The sequence below is a fragment of the Panthera onca genome, chromosome A2 (assembly GCF_046562875.1).
Source record: "Panthera onca isolate mPanOnc1 chromosome A2, mPanOnc1 haplotype 2, whole genome shotgun sequence".
Taxonomy (NCBI): Eukaryota; Metazoa; Chordata; class Mammalia; order Carnivora; family Felidae; genus Panthera; species Panthera onca.
The window spans coordinates 18,441,445-18,459,192 of NC_138340.1; the positions used below are offsets into that span (position 1 = coordinate 18,441,445).

A 17,748-nucleotide genomic window follows, 5' to 3' on the forward strand; every position below is an offset into this window, starting at 1 on the left:
ATGTTATCTGGGTACCCCCCACACACACTATCCTTTAATGGACATTTCTTGAGCCTCATGTTTTCCCTTGATATGCTTTTTAAAAATTTTTTTTAAATGTTTATTTTTGAGAGAGAGAGGAAGTGAACACATGCCTGGGTGGCTCAGTTGGTTAAGTGTCCAACTTTGGCTCAAGTTATGATCTCATGGTTTGTGGGTTTGAGCCCTGCATCAGGCTCTCTGCTGTCAGTGCAGAGCCCGCTTTGGATCCTCTCTCTCTGTCTCTGCCCTTCCCCTGCTCATACGTGCTCTCTCTCTCAAAAATAAATAAGCATTTTTTAAAAATCTGAAATGTAAGACTCCTTTTAAGAAGGTAATTATGTTTTATTTTAAAGAGAAACTCTTAAGTAAATCACTTAAACTTTATGAGATACCATGTGGTAAATTCCTGCCTTTGGCTGATAAGAGAAGACAAAAGACAGAATAATTAAAACATGGGGAACTAAAAAAGCACCTATCAGAGTGAGGGAAGTTTTCAAGTAAGATCTAATTTGAGTTTATTATCCTGTCTTTTCAAGCACCAGATGTTACTTTGGTTTTCCTTCCATTTATTGTGAAGAGTTAAGTACTCTCTTGTTACCAAATTGTTTTTCAGCCGTCTAAAATAAAAACATTTTGTCAAGAATCTTGAAACACTCTTTATATATATAAGAAGATAAAAGGAATATCTGGTGTATTATTCCAGATTATTTGTAAATTATACTTGCTATGCATTTAAGATGTATGTGAACTTACAATAGTTTATAGCATATAGTAGATACTCATCAAGTATTTGTTGAATAAATTTAAGAGCATCTTCACATGAGCTGCCATTTAGAAGAGGATGACAATAATTGATTGCAACACAATGTGTTATTAAGACTGTGTGTGTATGTGTATGTTTCAAATCTCTCTATGCCAGAGAGAGGAATCAGTATCAGTCCTGAGTGGTTAGCACTCAGGTCACCAAGTTCATTACAGCCCAAGTGAAAAGAGGGGATACATAAGTGGAGGGTGATAAGTGATGGTAGAGCACACACATGGTGCCAGCAGCAGAGAGAAGGAGCCCCCAAGCCAGCCAGGAAATGCTATTTTTCAAGGAGGGAACTCCTGAGAGAAGGAAGAATGGGAATGAGTTGCACTGAGGTGGTGGCTGAAGGGAATGGGTAAAGTTGACCTGGGTAGAAGCAAGGATAGATTCCAAGCCAAGGGAATGGCATGCACAAGGCCAGTGGCGAGAGGGAGATTGCTTAGGAAACAGAGCTCAGAGATGTGGAGGTGGATAGGGAAGGTAAGAGGAAGTGAGCTTGGGTCTTGATGGCCAATTTAAAGATTTGGACTTCATCCAGTGGCCAGTGTGGTGCCATTGAAAGTTTCAGCAAGGGTTTCAGAGGATGCATGATCATATCTACATTCTTGAGAGAATACTCTGATGATGGGACCAAGAAGGTGGGCCAAGGAGGAGGTTGGTGCCATCATCTAGGCAGCAGGTTTCAGGGTCCCCAGGAGGTGCTGAGATTGAGTCTGCCTTGGCCAGGATGTTCTCAGGGAGGGAGGGAAGAAGAGACAGTGGAGGAACTGCCCTACTCTGCTTTCTCTCCTCACCAAGGCTGATCTGGGTAGAGTTCTGGGCACTAGCAGAGCAGGCTCAGGTGCCCCATGCCAGATTCTAGCTCCTCCCTCTCCACTCTGTGGTCCGGGAAGGGTGAGGCATGCCATAGTCTTGGTGAGGTAATTGTCATTTTTCTGTATTTAGTGCAAGAGACTGTGCAGGCCCAGAGTGATCTGCTGTTGGGAACTGTGCATGACAAAGGCAACATGGAGCAGGTTATCCTCGAGACACGGAAGAGATTTGAAGCTGTAAGTGTGGATCCCAACCTCTTTCCTCAAGTATGTTGTTTTTTAAAAAAACTTTTAATTATTTTTTGATGAACCTGTTTTATTTTTTATTTTTTTAAATTTACATCCAAATTAGCATATAGGGCAACAATGATTTCAGACCTCAAGTATGTTTTTGGCTTTGTCACTAAGTCCCAGAGAGACACCTTTAAAGTTACAATTTTTTTCAGCCAAGAACAGAAGCCAGACAGGACTTCTTGTAATGGACCAAGGTAGAGGCCAACTTCCTCCTCAAAGGTTCTCCAGCATGATGTGGGGCCCAGGGGCCCTACTCCAGAGTGTTACCATGCTTCCTCTGTAAAGCACCCAGCAAAAGACAAGCTGTGGTTCTGCCAACACATCCTTTGGTTGGTTTGCACATTTCACTGTGCATTCGGAGTTGCAGTGTCCATAACTCTTTTCTTTCTCGCTGTCTTTCCCTAGAGACAAGCAGAATTTATAGAAATGAAGTCCGACCTGAAACACCTTGAAGTTTTAGTTGCCCAGCAGAGTAAGGACTTCCAGCAGCTGTGTGAGCAGCTAGGCCAGCTGAATGTGGCCAGCGTCCTAGCAGAGCTGAAGAGATTGATTTCAGTCCCCCAGGTACCTGGGCATGTGAAAGACAGCACTTCCCAGACCTCACTACCTCTGGCCCAGAGCCTCAGTTTCACCAGGCAGGACAGATATGCCTCTGAGGAACCAGATATGGGGCAGACTCAGGCCATCCCTGCTGTCTGGAATCTTAGTATGGGCTCCCTGCAGCCTGGGGAGTTTGCTATCTATACTGAGGGAGCAAAAAGTGATGCTCTCCAAGGAGAGGCTGTGCTGATGGCCGCTGGAACTGGCAAAAGAAGCAGGCGAGTAAAGGACAAGGCAGTGCAGACCAACTGCCAGAATTGGACTCTTAATAAAACCAGCCCTGAGAATCATGGCTCTGGTTCCCCAGGCCACAAAGTTCCTTGTGACTGGAGCTGGGTTTCCCAAGGAGCCTCAAGGTTTATACCCCTGGACTTTGAATCCAGCATTAAGAACACTTGCCAAAAATGTCAAGCTGAAGGTGTGCTTTCGTGTGCCCCTTGTGAACAAAGGCTGGTGACTGCACAGAAAGGCAGAACTATGGAAAGAGGGGGGAAAGGCAAGAAGCAGCAGCCCAGGAAAGCCCGCAGAAGCAGGCTCCTAACCAGGAAGCAAGAACAAACCCCTAGCAAAACCTGTGCTTTCAATTCTAAGTATCCTCAGCTTCCAGTTTCTGGCCCACAAAGGCTCCCCCTGGAGCAGCAGGAACCCTTTGCTCAGTCCCTGCATCTGTGGGGCTCCAGGACTCCCACAAAACCAGTCATCCCTGTTCTGAGAGCAACAGTCATGCCCAGTAAGACAGTGAGGGCAGCACAGGAGAACATCTTGCAGCTCAGTGGGCATTCTTCCAAAGACAACAGCCTGCTTTCTAAAAGTTCCCTGGGGGACCACCAGATGAGCTGGTTCAGTGACCTCAACCTTGGAAGTTCAGAGTCTCCTCTGTGCAAGGATCCAGGGAAGAATATGCTCTATGATCTGGGTTTTGACAGCAGTGATGATGGCTTTTGACCAGCCCACAATCTGACTTCAGCTGATAGTTTATTGGTCTCAGCTGGAAAGACAAATTCTAGAACACTGGGGCTGGCTAACAGCAGAAAGTCCCTGAAGCCTGATTGGAGCCCTCAGGCTCAGAGGGCCTGCTGGTGGGGGGGGGGGGGGGGGGGGGTGGCCAGTGTAGGACAGTTGCAGGGCGGGGGAGTAGCTCTGGTGTTCTGGGTACCAGGTGCTGCCCATGACAAGCATAAGGGATAATTGCATCCTTATTTATTGGAGTGAAGCACAGTGATGAGCTGGAGCAGCAGCCTGGGTGTAGGGCATCAGGAGGAGGGTGCTGATTTTGGTGAAAGGAGGACTGGCCTCCACGTGGAATACTGAGTGGCAGAAGGGCTCTCACAGAACTGTTGCTGTGGCAGCAAGACTCCCAAACATTTTTGGTCTTCACGGTATTTCCTACACCTGACCAATACCTATCCAGGCCTTGGGATTTTTTAAATTATTTTTATCCGGTTTTACTGTCAGAGCACTTGCATGTTTTGACCAGTGGACATATTACAGGACACACTGTCTTCTTGTGAACAGAGAAACAGAGAATGTTAAGCTGCCAATGAAAAGAGGTGACAGGCACCCAATAAATTCCCAGAGCACCACTGTATACAAGCCACACAATCCCATTTTTCTTCCTGGCTGTTTTCCCTATGCTGTTTGCAACCACCCTTCAAGCTAATGAGAGCATCTAAGGGCCCCGTATTATTTCCAGAGAGCAATAGGCTTATGTGAGACTTTGGCTGTCTATTCATATCTTGCAGAAGTTTTGAATTTTTGTTATACATATATGTATATTTGTTTTATAACAAAAAATAAAAATTTTTTAAAGCATATTTTTTTCATTATGTTTATTGAACTGATCTCCCAACAACTTAAGAAAATCAAATAGGGTGCCTGGGTGGCCCAATCGGTTGAGCTTCTGACTTTGGCTCAGGTCATGATCTCACAGTTCATAAGTTTGAGCCCCACATCAGGCTCTCTGCTGTCAGTACTGAGCCCAGATCCAGCTTCAGATCCTCTGTTCCCCAATTCCCCTTTCTGCCCCTCCCTGACTCGTTCTCTCTCACCCTCTCTTTCTCTCTCAAAAATGAATATTTTTTAGAAAGAAAATAAAATGGATAAGACATATACCATCTTTTTATTCCATAGACTTCGCCCAAATGATTTTGAATAAACACCACCCTACTCAGACTAGTTTCCTTTTTCTTTTTCTTTATTGTTTGAAAGTAAAAATCCTCACTGGATGGATTGGCTTCCAGAATTTGCCCATTTTCAAAGCAATGCAGTAAATGACACTGGGACCTCTGAGTGGACCATTATAGAAAGCAGTGGTTCTTGATTTTTATTTTCATTCTTTATTTTCAAGGGAATGTATCCCACAAAAGTTTGAGTTTAATTTGCCCGCAACACCTTTGGCAACCTAAGCTGCTCTTATTCCCGTTTCCAGACCAAGGGCCTCCTATGACCTGTGGCTGGGATCCCCAGGCAATGACAGCAGCCCTTTCCAAGGCCCAGGAAGTACAGACTTGGATGGACTCTGCCTATGACTGCCCCAGCCTCGCTGCATGCCTGTTCACCCTGCCCTCTGCCAGTCTCTACTGCCTTCCATACTAGTTTTCTCTGCTTATACATGGGAAGAAAGGGCCCAGCCATGCAATGGGCTCCTTCCAACCCGTCTCAAACTGACTACAGGTGGCTGTTGAGCGGTTAGCATGAGGCTTGTAGACCAGAGGGGTTTGTATCTGGAAATCTTTTATTACTCTAAGCTGAAAAGTTTGGTCATTTTAACTCAAAAGTTGAGATCCTGTTAAGAGAATTCCATTAATGTTTATGACTATGGCCTTCTCATTGAAGGGTCTGTCCAATTTTGAAATGCCAAAGCAGGGGGCGCCTGGGTGGCTCAGTCAGTTAAGCGGCTTTGGCTCAGGTCATGATCTCACAGCTTGTGAGTTCAAGCCCCGCATCGGGCTCTGTGCTGTCAGCACAGAGCCTGGAGCCTGCTTTGGATTCTGTGTCTCCCTCTCTCTCTCTGCCCCTCCCCCGCTCACACTCTGTCTCTCTCTCTCTCAAAAAATAAATAAATATTAAAAAAAAAAAAAAAGAAAGAAAGAAATGCCAAAGCAGGACCCTCTGTTCTTTCGATTCTGCTGTGAGTTATGAAATCCTGTATTTCTTCAGAAGTATTTCATTTTGTGTTATAAAGTCAAAGATCAGAGTGACTCAGTGTTCCATGAGCTGGGTGTTTTTGTAGAATGAGCAGTAAATTTATCTCCCAACAAGGCTGGGTTAATTAAAATTACACTGCCTGTCTCTGGTAATCATCAGGAAAGGATATTCTGTTTCTTATTTTATTCCTAAGGCTTTTTTTTTTTTTTTTTTTTTAACTACTGTGTTCCTGCCAGAATTGTTGAGCGTGACATAGCCCAGGCACATCCCCAGAGCACACGATGTTTTGCTCTTTGGATGCTGATAGAGATGTGGCTACATAGGGGCAGCTGTAGTGGGAGGTCTATGGTCCTAGGGCCCAGATAGCCAGCCACCTAGGGGCTCCTCCCGCTGATAATCACTCCAGCTACATCTGAGGATGGAAATAAAGCCAACCACAGCACCTAATTGTCTTGACATTCAAGTATCAATAAATAAATAAATTTTCAGAGAGAGAACAGCAGGCGAAGGACAAAGAGAAGGAGATGAAATCCCAAGCAGGCTCCAAGCCATCAGCACAGAGCCCAATGCAGGGCTCAAAGTCACCAACCATGAGATCATGACCTGAGCTGAAATCAAGAGACGCTTAACCGTCTGAGCCACCCAGGCACCCAAGTATCAATTTAAATGTCCCCTACAGAGAGGTGTCTGGGGGGCTCAGTCAGTCAAGTGCTCAATTCTTGATTTAGGCTCAGGTCATGATCTCATGGTTTGTGAGTTTGAGCCCCACATCAGTGCAGAGCCTGCTTGGGATTCTCTCTCAAAATAAATAAACTTAAAAAAAAAATAATGTCACCTACAGACAGACCTTTTCCTGACCTCTTCTGTAGGAGCTCACCCTACTCACTGCCCATTCCCTTACCGTGTTTTAATTTTCTCCTACAGTTCCATCTGAAATGGCATATTGATGTGCATACTTGATTTGCCTGCCTTGGTGGGCGGAATAGAAATCCCAGAAGCAAGATCGGCATCTGCCTCATCCCAGTTATATCTTCAGCATCCAGGAGAGTGTCTGACCTTAGTAGACACTTGACAAATAGTGAGGGCAGGGATTGCTTGCTTAACATTTGAAGAGCTCTTTGCAGCCTGTCCCAAAGTCAGGTCTCTCTAGCATTCCTTTGCAACTTCCCTTTTTTGTGTTTTGTCTCAGAAGCTCCAGAGGTCTCCTGATGAGGGGTCTCCTGAAATATGCTCTCTTCTCTCCCAGGCCAGTTACCAGCAACCTCTCTCCACCCGAAATGCCCAGAAAACAACAGGCTTTCTGCCTTCCAAACAGTTGCTTCCTACAACGGATGAGCAATTTAGAAAAAATTTTCATGCTAGGCCTTAGGCCAAAACTCTTCATCAAATCAGGCATCCTCCAGTTGGCCAAGCACAGAAAGTCCTTCCCCACTAGGGCTAGGATCCATTGTCAGGTAGATTTCCTAAGTAAAACTTTGTCCACTCTATAAATATTTTAACGGAACATAAAATATTAACATTCTCCCACATACTCCAGGGAGAAAGCAAATTGCCAGAGCTTCAGATAGTCTTGGGATGAAAGTCTTGTCAATTGTTATCTACAGTCAGGTGCAGTGGCCTCCCTGGTTCGCATGCGCTATTCACTGGCCACTGCCATATTAAATGCCCTGTGCTTTAGTTAGAGGAGGTAGCATCCTGGTACCAGGTGAGCCCCCAGCTGAGCCATTCAATAAGAGGAAGATTGGCCTGAATTAGGCCTCTTTTGCAAATCCTCTTCCTCAATTTCTTTGATCACTGACAGCTCACAACTTCTCTAGTGGGAGGATGGTGTTGCTGCCCTATCAGCACATTCCTGGATACACAGGTGAGAGACACAGGGCCCCAGGTTTTGTTGCCTTCTACCTGGTCTCCTGATCCCCTTGCGTTTTCTCCTGGGATTAGAAGTGGAGGGTCCAAGGAACCAGGGCAGGTGGGCCAGGAGGTGGCTCAGCTCCCCTATTCCCCGAGTGAGGGGAGCAGGAGGCAGGGGGAGGGGGACCTGGAGACCCAGAAATGAGAAGGCAGGCCCCAGTGCCTGACTGAGCTGGCTGGAACTCAAGAGAGGGAGAGGCATACTAACCGGAAGTTCTCTCAGAACTCAACCTGGCAAGATTTCAGACTCTGATCTAGACCCATGTGGCTAGACAGCCATGCCCAGTAATGTGGAGAACATGGCAGTCTGGATGAGGCTGAGGGCAGGGTCAACACTTCCAGCCCTTGAATTGTCCTTTTGAAATAATTGTTGCTCTGCTCTCAGGCCTCAGCTGTGGTTCTCTGCTCCCTGCTGACCTTTACTCAGCCATTGGCTCATCTCTCTCCTTTCTCCTACCCCTTCTTCCTCAGCCTGCCCTGCCTGCCCTCCCGCAGGTCCTAGTAGCTTCTGTGAACCAGCTCCTGCCTTACAAAGTCTACAAATAGAGCTGCATATAGAGCTGGTTTCTAGTGGCTTCGGCATGGACACTGGTGGGACGCAGCCAGGGGACCTGAAAACCTCTTACAGGGCTGGATGGGCCCAGCTTCTCACGTGCCTTGTGCTGTGGCTTGAATTTGCAGTTTGCAACTAGTAGGTTCCAAAGCTCCTATTTATTCTTGAGGTTGCCTTGTTTCTATTTTGATTCTGCTAATCCAAAGCACAGTTTGGTGTTTCCACGGAAACAATTCAGTGATTGTTTAGTTTGCCAAGATGAGCTGCGGGGGAGAGAACCAAATGACGTAAAACATTTTTAGTTTCTCAAATAGGACTATCATTGTCTCAAGAAATTGTTGGTCCCAGCCCCCTGCAAACCCAAGGAAATATTCTAGACTCCTTTTCCCCTTCTAGCTAAGTCTCTAGAGACCATTCCCCAAACCCCTGCTGTGTGCAGATAAGCACACATCTGCCCAGTAAAGCAGATGACAAAGGCGGGAGGGTCTCCTTAGGACACTCAGGAAGCCAGGGATGCAGAGACAGGAGTCCATGTCACAAGGGAAATGACCATATGGCTGCTCCTGCTAATCTGGGACTGGAGAGCCAGAGGCTCAGGGCTCACCTGCTTTAACTGAACAAGCTGTGTTCCTACAGTGAGGAAAAGCTCCTCATCCAAGGATTCAGGACGAATTACCCCTCTGGCAAATTTGAAGTTTTACAGACAGGTTTAGCTAAAACAGTGGTGTATCTGTCTGGGGGCATGGAGAGCTGCGTCTCCCCCACCCATGCTGAGCCTTGTTCTCAAAGACCACAGTCTCCTCCACAGGCAGAAAGTCCTCTCTCTGCAATCTTCTCAGGTTGGGGCGAGGCCCCCATTCCCAGAAATCACTCCCTGTACAAAGACCCAGGGGGGGCGTGAATGCAGACCTAGAGCCTCTGGTACCGGGGATCAGGCAACTCTCCTGCCAAGGCCCTGTAAGTCCTCCCACTGTGGGTCTGGTTTCTGCTCCAGTTGCTGGGAACTGTGAAGGTCAGCTCTGGGCAGTTAGCTGGTGAGGGATACCCTCAGCTGGCTGGTGGAGATGGGGGTCTTAAGAAGACATACATGTCCACTGCAGAAAAATTAGAAAATATGGACAAGAAAAAACAAGACAAAACCCCCTTGCCTTCCATAACAATGTCCTGTATATGCTGTGCTCATACACACATTTGTACAAACTTGGGATCAACTGCACTTTCAAAAAATAAATACATTTTAAGTTTTGGAATAACTTTAGATTTACAGGAAAGTTGCAAAGACAGTTTCTATCTACCCTTCACCCAGTTTCCCCTAATGTTAACACCTTACATAACTGAGGCATATTTGTCAAAGCTAAGAAACTAATACATGAACTCCAGCCTTTATTTAGACTTCCCCAGTTTTTCCATTAATGTCTTCTTTCTGTTCCAGGATGTAATCCAGGATACCACACTGTGTTGTAGTCAGAGTGTCTTCACTGGTCTGTGACAGGTTTCAAGTCTTTCCTTGTTCTTCATGACCTTGACAATCTGGAGTGCTGGCCAGGCATCCTGCAGAACGTCCCCCAATCTGGGTTTGTCTGACATTTAGTGTATGATTAGACTGGGGATAAGGGGCTTTGGTAAGAACACGGTAGAGGTGGAGCACCCTTCTCATTGCTCCCTGTGGGGGTGGAAGGGTCAGCCACATGACGTCACTGGTGGTGTCACCTTCATCACGTGCTTAAGTGCTGTCAGGCTTCTGCACAGAAATCTGTTTTTCTTTTTCCCTGCTCTGTTCCTTGGAAGGGACTCACTGAGTCTAGCCTGGCCTCAAGGGGTAGTGATGGGACACAGAGTGGATTAAGCTCCACCTTCTCTATGGGAGACAATCCACATCAACACTTCATATTTGAACTACACTGTGTTGAGCCCTGGCTTTTTTGGATCCCAAGTAGACCTCTCTCCATGCACACAGCTGTTCTTCATCTGAGCAGTACAGCTGAGGATGCTGTGAGCATTATTTTCATTTGCTCCCGTCCTTTTTGCTAAGGGAGAAGAAACTGGTCCCTAACTCCACAAACGGTGAGTGCTTATTGAGGGTGCCATTCCCTGCAGGGACTGAATGTCCTCTGGTTAACCTTGTCCTGCCCTCTGCCCCCCGAGGGGCAGTGGTGGTTGGCTGCCTTGGCAGGGGAGGCCCATCTCATGAAGTGGCCAGAGGCTAGTGGTGCCATTTGCTCCGCTAAGGGGTGGGCATGCAGTCTCCACCTGAGAGCTCGCAGGAATCACCAGACCTGTGTCACCAGCTCTGCAGCCTGCCCTATGCTGAGGTCTCTAGCCTAAAAGATGGCCTGTCAGAGGGGGGCCCTTGGCCACGGGCCTTCCTTCCCGGTTCTCTGGGTTGTTTGGGCTTTGGGTCTTACAACAGCCCCTGTGCCAGCCTCCTCACCCCCATCCTCCCCATATGAGCCCAGAAGGCAGGCACTTCCCTGAGACTCAGTTTCTGGGCATCAAATCTTGCCCAATAGCTTATGTGTCCCAAAAGAACATCATGATTTTAAGACATCTGCTAAAATAATTTCTGATGATGTCCTTGTCCTTTCTTTCCAGGAGTGTGGCTAGTGCCAGCCCTGTTAGGCCTTTGCTGCTATGCCGACCTCAGGGGAGCAGTGGGCTGGCTCCTCCTTCACTCCCTGCCCATCTTGCCCTAGCAGGGTCATTGCTACAGGGATTCCCTGTGGCCTCCAGGGTCTCCAAGCCTGGAGTGGGATGCATGAAGGTGGGGCATGGGCCCACGGGCAGAGTGTGGTGGGGAGGCCTCATGGGAATGTCCTGTCGGGAGGGGACCAGCCTCTCCAACATAACCATGAGGTCCCTGTAGAGGCTTTCAAGCTGAACAGGGGCAGGGCTGGGGGGCACTGATGAGAGGTTGGTCTAGACAAAAGGAGAGCATGGAACCCATGCAGAGAACAGGCAGCCCTGTGTGCAAAGTGTGCAAGGGTGGCAGAGGGCCTGGGGTCACAAGTCTGTGTAGGCTGTGCTGGCCTGAGGGCTGGTCCCAGGGGATGCTCAAAGCTCACCCTGGTTGTGGCCCCAGTACTTACTTATTCAGGGGCCCATGGGAAAATAATACCAGGAGACACAGCAGAGGCCCACAACCCATACCCGCCTTGGGTACCGGATGTATTCAACGTCAATCAAAGACACATTTGAGATGTCAAGAAAAGTGAAAAACAAGTCAACAGTAAGAAACATTTCAAAGCAACAGAAAAAAAAAAATTGGGCTTTCAGATCAAAAAGGGACACAACTAGAAGTTAAAGAGGGTGTGGTAACCCAGATTCTGCCAGCCCACAGTGGCCCACAGTGACACTGCTCACTGCCTGAGAGACAGCCTCCTGCTGGAAAGAACCAAAGCCGTCCTTACTCAATTTGGTATTTAAAAGAGGCCATCAAATTGTAGTCCTCTTCCAAGTCCAGCACAGTCTCGACGATACTGTGATCATCAAAAGCCTGCTTGAGGCTGCCAGGCTCTGCATCTGAGGCCTTCTGAGGGCTCTCATCGGAGAGCAGAGCCCAGGCCTCCTCCCTGAAGGGCGAGCCTCCGCAGCGGCCACACACACGGCTCAGCGCATTTTCAAATTCTAGCTTCCCAGCCAGTTCTTCAATAGCTCGGATGCTTGCATGGTCTTAAAAATAAGAACATCCAGCATTACAATTCCAGTGAGAGGCTCCCAAAGCCATTTCAGGCACAAGTTAAAAGCCACAAATGGGCACTCACTCTTCAGGGACTGTGCCAAGCCTGGCATTCCCGCCCTGAGGTGGGCAGGCTGCTACAGTAGGTGCCTGATTTTTAGATGGTCTTGATGCCCTCCCTCCCAGCTCCACATTTATTAAGCCCAACTACCTGCCAGTCCCCAAGGAAGGTGTAAGTGGGAGGACACAGAGATGCACAGGCTTGTCTTGGATCTCAGGGAACTCCCTGACCTGCAGGCATGACCAGACATAGCGTGAAAAAAATGCGAGTCTTTTGGGGAATCCAAATGCTTCCCGGGGCTGGCAAGGGTGTGAAAGCTGGTGAGCCGAGGCAGGTGACTTCAGCTCCCCTCCTGGGACTACTGGAGGAGACTCCGTCCTCTCACATAGTGGGCTGGCAGGGGTCTTGCTCTGTGGCCTAAAGTGAGTATCCTCTCACTGGGCCTCCCTTTCATCCCCACAATCTGGAGACCCTTCCAGAGACAAGAGCTTCAGGCAGCCCCCAAGGCTATGCATGCCTTAATTAGGGGCTGTTGGTCCACTGTGCAGTGTCAGTCATTTAGAAATAGGACATACCAAAATAAATAAATAAATTAGGTCATGCACAGTTCACACAATGTACACATGTGTGTGTAGAAAAAAAACCTCTGACCGGATGTATAGCACTATGTTAACAGTAGCTTTCTTTGGGTACTGGAATTACAGGGGAGCTTTGGAGATCTTTCCTTCTAATCTTATGTTATCTACCCACTCCACCCTGACCCATCTTTGCCTATGTCCTTGTCTCCAGATCTAAGCTCAACCACCAAGTCCTGGGGAGCCACTGTCCCTTATGTCCAGGGTTTCACTGTAACCAGACATTTATGAAATGACCCATCAGGCTATCGGCTCCATGAGGGCTCTATGCATAGAGCCTGCCCTGGCAAAAAAATCTACCATGTAGATGAATGAGAACTAAGACAGTGGTTTTTTGCTTTGTTTTGTTTTGTTTTAAAGACACCTGCTGACTCAGGAGCCTGCAAGGAGGACCTATCCTGAGGAGAGGACAGACCTGCCCTCTGTACTCACCGATCATATCAAGCAGATCCTTTGTGACCTCTTGGTTAGAATTGCTGAGTGGCATGTTTGAGTCAACCTTCAAATCTTTCTCCATATCTTTCCTGCAACCCCCAGGTAGGAAAAAAAAGAAGAAGAAGAAGAAGAAGAAGAAGAAGAAGAAGAAGAAGAAGAAGAAGAAAAGGTGGAGGATTAGAGCCTCTTTCAAGAAAATATCGTAGGGAACTCAGTGTTAGATAATCTTAAAAACAAAAATACACTGGCAACTTTAAATCAGCTCCTGTGCTGTGTATACAGGACAACTGGAAACTGCTAAATCAGTGAAGTTGACTAATAACAACATCCTAATGACTCACAGGCATCACAGACAGTGCATTAATGAGTATGCATGCCCATATAACATTTGTAGAATTGAATCAACTAAATGGCTTCTTCTTTCTCTGCCTCCATGGAAGCCAAGAGGACAGGACCCTGAAGTTTCATCCCATATGGTCATCCTTTCTCCAAAGCAAGGTGCCTAAAACCAGACAGTTTAAACCTACCAGGGAGAAGGGTGCCCGACTGGCTCAGTCAGAAGAGCATGTGACTCTTGGTCTCAGGGTGGTGAGTTCAAACCCCACGTTGGGTGTAGAGATTACTTAAATAAATAAACTTTAAAACTACCAGGGAGAAAAAAAGGTCTAGGGGACATCTTAACCCAGTGATGGCCTAAAAAACCGGTGGGGTGGGGTGGGGTGTGGGTGAAGGGAGCAAAAACAAGGATGAAGGCTGGAAGTATCCATTCAGCCTGTCCCTAGTATGGACATTGTTTCTGCAGCATAAAAAATAAAGCATTTTAGAAATCAGGTTCTCTAACATTCACTATCCCTGTGGGACCTGCAAGGCAGTTTCTAGGACTAGTCTGATGGTCCTAGAGGGGAGGCAAAGGCAGTGCTACAAATTCGATTTAGGGACTACAGACATTTTCAGAAATGCGATCCCCCTAACTGTAACTTTTTACACTGGCAAACTGGAATCACCTTAGGCTGTCTTTTCTCCAGTTCTCCCCATCTCCCGCAGCTCTCCAAAACTGTCTTTCGGGTGCCAAAATGGAGGAATGCATCAATACGTTTTCCTTACTGGTCAGAGGTTTTCTTTTCGCGCATAAAGCATGTGGCTTTGCATTCATTGGGGCATGGTTTGGAGCAAAGGCAGGGCTCTCTGTCTCAGAAGCACAAGGGACTGGAGCAAAAGGAGCAGGGGAGGAGGAGCAGGCTGCCAGCGGGTGCCTCCTGCAGAGGAGCCGGTGCACAGGGAGGGGTAAGGAGAGCGGCGGCGCGGTATTCTGCTCCAGCCTCTGCTGGCCTGAGCACTCCTGGGAATGACTGACACCTTCAAAGGCTCGGTCAATGGCTGCAGTCAGCTCCTTTCTGCATCTTCTCAGTTTTTCAGACATTTCCCCTAAAAGCGACCACGTCTTTATTATGTAATACATTGTAAATGCACAGAGCATCATGAGTATAACGTTACAGATGAAGTTGCAAACCACCCCCGAAAGGCGCATCTCCTGGAGCTTGATCCACGCCACAGGGCAGAGGCCACAGTAACCCACACTCCAGGTGTGGGGGGCGGGAAGGGGGGGGGGGGCCTTCCTCCTGTGCGGCGGGTGTGGCCCTTGATTCTCGGGAGGAACCTGCAATCTGCCGGGAGCCCCGGGGACGCCCGGACCCGCCTCCCCCGGCTCCCGGCCCGCCCGCCCCTGCCGCCCGTCCAGTCATCTCCGCGGCCCCCTCGGCCCTCGCCAGCAGCCCGCAGCCGGCCCTTGGGCGAAGGTCCGCAGATACGTCCTCACCCAGCAACTCCGCCACACCGCCACCCCCGCCAACGGTCGCCGCGCGTGCACGAGAACGGCGCTCCCTCTCCAAGGTTAAAGGTCAGACAAGAATGCTGGGACGACCACCTAGTTCTTTAAACCCATGGGGCCCAGAGGGGAAGCGAGCTAGCGGGATCCCCGCCTCCCTCCCCCACCCAGTGAGCCCAATGAGGACTGCGGGCGGGACGGCCTGGGGTTGGGGGGCGGGGGAAGGACCGCCCAGAAGCCGCTGCAGGGGCGATCTCATTTCTTACCAAAGTTGGCAAGAAGGAAAAGGTTCCTGTTCTCCAGCTGACATGGAGAGAAACCGGATGGGCCACCGTACCCAGCAGTTTTGTGAACCGACTTCTTTTAAGTGAGATCTAATAAAAGCTCCACACCGTATCCAACGGTCTCAATTCATCAAGGACGGTGAGGGACATAACAACTGCTAGGTTCCACACGAGATTGCAGGGCAGGAGACCCCAACACCAATTCTTTTCATTTCATTAGGGGGAAGAAAGATGGAAATTCCAAGATGGCTCAAAGGGACACAGAAACGGGCTTCAGTGGCTAATTTTGAGGGAATTACAAACCCATCTCAGTGCACAGCAAGGGAGAAGGGGACAATATCAAGTGAACTTGAGGCTTGGTTTACTGCGGGCAGACTGCTGAGGTGACCAGTAATCAGCACCAGAATAAGAAATCCAGGAGCTCAGGGCAGCCTCCTGCATGTCTGTCTTCACGGCCACCATACTCAATTACCGTTCCTCTCCATTCTTTGGAATTCACAGGACTTACTCCACTGTGCACCCCCCACCCCCTACTTTGCAGCTCCACAGGTCTTACAAGAAATTTCTCACCACCTGCATAAAAAGAAAAATAATTCAGCCTCTTGACATAACCCTTCTGAGCAAACAGGGTCTTTTCTTTTTTTTTTTCTTCTGCTCATAAAAGGGAATTTCCTCATCTGGTTTTTAGACTAGAAGTCTCCAGAGTGTCAAAGCTGTTCTCCTGGGGGATTACACTGGTGCTGTGGGGTGGCAGAGTCACGGAGACAGCATCAGTTGGTGTCCATGCTGCAAGCCTCATCGTCCCCCATGCCCTGCTGTGAGCTGCTTGGGCTCGTCCCTCCCTCAGAGGATCCAGAAAAACTGATGAGTGAAGGTGTCTTATAAAATTCATCATCTCGACGTTGGTAAAATAGCACGTAAGCTGCTTTTGTCTAAAACACAAGAGGGGAAAAGTTCATTCACTGGTTGGAATTACCACCCATTCTCCCCAGCTTTTCTCTCACTGTTCAAAACCCACTCTCAGGCATCTGCCATTGTGCCCTATGCATCCATGCACAGAGGCAACTATGAAGGTGACTGTGCCCAGAGTGGGGAAAGGCCAGTGCCCTATGATAGAACCCAGATGAGAGTCCAGCTTCTCATTTAGGAAGCGTCCCAGAAGGAATGGCAGTCAATTCTTTCTCCACCACACCCAGCTCCCACTGTCACATCACAATGACCAAATAACCAACCAGCCCAGGAGACTCTACCCATAAAGGTAAGATGAGGAACCAAGTATTAGAGCCTACTCACCACTATCTGATCCTCGGAGGCCAGGGACACATTGCTATCATCAAAATAATACCATTTCCCGTTCAGTTTGTTCTTCGCGTATGCGGTGTCTGCCAAGTCAACAAGAAAATACCTCTAGCAATCACCAGAGAACTAATCTGGCTAGTTTATTGCACTGAACAATAAAACTCTAAAAAAATGAAACAATGTTCTCACTCATATGTGGAATTTAAGAAACTTAACAGAAGACCATGGGGGAAGGGAAGGAAAAAATAAGTTACAAACAGAGAGAGGCAAACCGTAAGAGACTCTTAAATATAAACAACAAACTGAGGGTTGATGGGGTATGTGGGGGGGGGGGGGAGGGAGGGAAAATGGGTGATGGGCATCAAGGAGGGCACTTGTTGGGATGAGCACTGGGTGTTGTATGTAAGTGATGAATCATGGGAATCTATCCCCGAAACCGAGAGCACACTGTATACTCTGTATGTTAGCTAACTTGACAATAAATTGTATTTAAAAAAAATGAATAAAACAAAACAAAGACCCTGAAATTAAATATATAGGTAACAATCAAAAGTCAACTACTTTTTTTGAAATCTATTCTTTCTCAAAAAGGCTCTGAAAGGGTAAAAACGGAGTCATCAGGGACCAAGGCTTTAAACTGTAATTTTGGAGGGTATCTGGGTGGCTCAGTTGGTTAAGCTTCTGACTTCAGCTCAGGTCATGATGGGTTCAAGCCCCGCATCAGGCTGAGTGTGGACAGCTCAGAGCCTGGAGCCTGCTTCTGTCTGTCTGTCTGTCTGTCTCTCTCTCTCCTCCACCCCGCCCCCTCCCCACACTACTTGTACTCTTGCTCAAAATTAAAACATTAAGCAATTTTTTATTAAAAAAAATAATAATAGGGGTGTCTGGGTGGCTCAGTCAGTTAAGCATCTGACTTCGGCTCAGGTCATGATCTCATGGTTCACGAGTTTGAGTTCCATGTCGGGCCCTTTGCTGACAGCTCACAGCCTGGAGCCTGCTTTAGATTCTGTGTCTCCCTCTCTCTTTGCCCCTCTCCCCCTCATGCTTTGTCTCTCAAAAATAAATGTAAAAAAAAAAATTTTTTTTTTAAGCCTGTAATTTGGGGAAACTAATCCAAAAAAATAGAGAAACCCAGTATTAATCTTCAGGATGGCTGTTAAACCATAGCCAAGGGACCCATAAAAGAAGCTGATACTTTTAAGATTTAAGCAAAAATCACTCTCCCCCACTTGGTTCAGGGAGATGGCTACTACTGCCTCTTCCGGCCTCTTAGAGCCTCTGGGGTAATCCCAGTGAGGGACACTGGGTTTGCAGAGCTGGGATGTGGACAAGATGACTCACAGTTTCAGAGAAAGATCAATCTGAGTCCAAGTTGGTGGCTGGATAA

The 17,748-nt window shown here is 47.8% G+C and overlaps 4 protein-coding genes and 1 long non-coding RNA gene across 9 annotated transcripts in view; 3 read left to right on the forward strand and 2 right to left on the reverse strand.

Annotated features, from left to right (window-relative positions):
- IHO1 (interactor of HORMAD1 1) overlaps window positions 1–4,349 on the forward strand; it is a 34,081-nt gene extending 29,732 nt beyond the window's left edge. For both annotated transcript variants that reach the window (XM_060633640.3, XM_060633641.3), the window contains 2 exons: window positions 1,775–1,878; window positions 2,341–4,349. In XM_060633640.3, the coding sequence (XP_060489623.1) occupies window positions 1,775–1,878; window positions 2,341–3,480 (1,244 nt within the window). In that variant the 3' untranslated portion in view covers window positions 3,481–4,349. The remainder of the gene's footprint in view (window positions 1–1,774; window positions 1,879–2,340) is intronic.
- The window catches only part of NDUFAF3 (NADH:ubiquinone oxidoreductase complex assembly factor 3), a 339,096-nt gene that overhangs the window by 163,688 nt on the left and 157,660 nt on the right, over window positions 1–17,748 (forward strand). The window lies entirely within an intron of this gene.
- Window positions 8,874–14,877, reverse strand: CA2H3orf62 (chromosome A2 C3orf62 homolog). Of its 2 annotated transcripts, XM_078443092.2 has the most exons (5): window positions 14,770–14,877; window positions 13,958–14,378; window positions 12,951–13,042; window positions 11,554–11,815; window positions 8,874–9,697 (listed from the first exon to the last, which is right to left on the reverse strand). In XM_078443092.2, exons 2-5 carry the CDS (start codon window positions 14,371–14,373, stop codon window positions 9,661–9,663), a joined length of 807 nt encoding a protein of 268 aa, XP_078299218.1. In that variant the 5' UTR covers window positions 14,374–14,378; window positions 14,770–14,877; the 3' UTR covers window positions 8,874–9,660. The 2 variants fall into 2 exon arrangements, with proteins under 2 accessions (XP_078299218.1, XP_060489639.2); XM_060633656.3 differs by lacking the exons at window positions 8,874–9,697; window positions 14,770–14,877 and having other exon boundaries at window positions 11,278–11,815; window positions 13,958–14,496.
- LOC144615709 (uncharacterized) lies at window positions 14,779–15,878 on the forward strand. The gene is made up of 2 exons (XR_013554215.2): window positions 14,779–14,850; window positions 15,050–15,878. It is a non-coding gene; the product is annotated as an uncharacterized LOC144615709 (long non-coding RNA).
- USP4 (ubiquitin specific peptidase 4) overlaps window positions 15,665–17,748 on the reverse strand; it is a 48,180-nt gene continuing 46,096 nt past the window's right edge. For 2 of the 3 annotated variants that reach the window (XM_060633626.3, XM_060633625.3), the window contains 2 exons: window positions 16,356–16,444; window positions 15,665–15,994 (listed from right to left, as the gene is read on the reverse strand). In XM_060633626.3, the coding sequence (XP_060489609.1) occupies window positions 15,833–15,994; window positions 16,356–16,444 (251 nt within the window). In that variant the 3' untranslated portion in view covers window positions 15,665–15,832. Of the gene's footprint in view, window positions 15,995–16,355; window positions 16,445–17,748 lie in introns of those variants that run through there. The other variant, XR_009610325.3, reaches the window with a different exon arrangement.